The 1,627-nt window shown below is 44.9% G+C and overlaps 1 protein-coding gene across 1 annotated transcript; it reads left to right on the top strand.

Moving 5' to 3' along the window:
- Nucleotides 1–793: 793 nt before the first annotated feature.
- On the top strand, nucleotides 794–1,276 carry LOC103807848 (aquaporin-1-like; the record flags this gene model as incomplete). The annotated part of the gene is made up of 1 exon (XM_009080598.1): nucleotides 794–1,276. A coding segment is annotated over exon 1 (390 nt), but the record flags the coding sequence as incomplete, so codon positions are not given.
- Between the last annotated feature and the right edge of the window lie 351 nt (nucleotides 1,277–1,627).

Here is a 1,627-nt window from a genome sequence, read left to right as displayed (position 1 = left end):
TTTGAAAGAAAAAAAGTGAAAAAAATGACATAAATTAAAAAAAACTTAACCCCCTCCCAAAGATCTCCCCCTCAGCATCCAGATTACAGCCATAGAAAGCTTCCAGTTTACTCACAGTGCTGTTTTACACAGTGATTTACACAAAGTAAACTGATCCCACCATTCATCCGTTCACAGCAGCTTGTGTGAGCCATGTAAATCCGTGTGTGTGTCCACACAGCCATCAGACTTGGCATCTGAAACTGCTCCAAGTGCCCACAGAGCCAGAAGAAGGGACATTTCTACCTGTTTTCAAATGAAACAAGAGGTACTGGAGTCTCTAGAGTGTGGATTTAGTTGTCAGTCTTATTTACTACTTTCAGCTGTTCTCTGCTGCCGCTGAAGCTGAGCGTGACTAACTTAGCAGCCTGCACAGAGAACTTTGCTTTTTGTTTCAGTCCAGCTCGGGACAGAATTCCCATCAAAGCTGTCCTTCCAAACCGTGTGCTGAATGATGACACAGGAGTTAAAAGCAGTGACGGTGAAATTCCTAAAGGCACTCCTAAAGATTTTTCCAAGAATTTTAAAAAGCCTCTTAAAAACGGCAGTGGAGATCGAACGCTGTTAAGGGAGGGGAAAAGAAAAAAAAAAAAAAGGAAGAAAAAACTTTGGCAGGCAAACAGTGTCTTACATCAATCTAGCAGTCAGCATCTATGTAGATGTTCTTTCCTCCTTTTGTGCAACACCCCTTCCCTCCTACAGACCACCCAAAGCCCTATAAATAATCCAAGGACTGTATTTTTCCTCCAGATTTCTCTTCAGACCTCAGAGGGAAAATATCAGGCAAAGGAAGGGAGAGAGGGAGAAGGGAAAGTGAGGAGGGGAGAGAGAGAGAGAAAGAGGAAAGATGGCTAGTGAATTCAAAAAGAAAGCGTTCTGGAGGGCAGTGGTGGCTGAGTTCCTTGCCATGACCCTTTTTATTTTTATCAGCATTGGCTCAGCTCTGGGTTTTAACTTCCCTGTTGTGGGCAACAAAACGTCAACGAGGTCTCAGGACAATGTGAAAGTTTCGCTGGCTTTTGGGTTATCCATTGCCACCATGGCACAAAGCGTGGGCCACATCAGCGGTGCACACCTGAACCCAGCTGTGACCCTGGGGCTCCTGCTCAGCTGCCAGATCAGCATCTTCAAGGCACTCATGTACATCCTTGCCCAGTGCCTGGGGGCAGTGGTGGCCACAGCTATTCTCTCAGGAGTCACCTCGTCTCTTCCAGATAACTCCCTGGGTCTCAATGCAGTAAGTAGAAACTTTTAATTCCTCCTTCTTTTTTTTTTTTTTTCAAATAGAAATTTAACACCTGTAATCTATAAAAGATGTAGTGGAGTGGTGGTGGTGATGGTGTTTGTGCTACTCATCTCAGGCAGCCAATTGCTTATTGGTGGTGGTGGTGATGGTGTTTGTGCTAGTGATCTCAGGCAGCCAATTGCTTATAGCAGTATTCAGCCCCTGACTGGTACCAGAGTGATCTATGTCATAGGGATGGTCCTTCCTCCCCACCCTCATTTTGGAGCTTTAGGACATTCTGGTTGTGATCAGTTTTGCTTATGTTCGATTTTGTACATCCAAGTTGCTGAAAAGTGGGTTCTG

The sequence above is a fragment of the Acanthisitta chloris genome, unplaced genomic scaffold (assembly GCF_000695815.1).
Source record: "Acanthisitta chloris isolate BGI_N310 unplaced genomic scaffold, ASM69581v1 scaffold3818, whole genome shotgun sequence".
Classification (NCBI taxonomy): domain Eukaryota; kingdom Metazoa; phylum Chordata; class Aves; order Passeriformes; family Acanthisittidae; genus Acanthisitta; species Acanthisitta chloris.
Note: the sequence above shows the minus strand (reverse complement) of the source record. Positions and strands in the feature narration are given on the sequence as shown.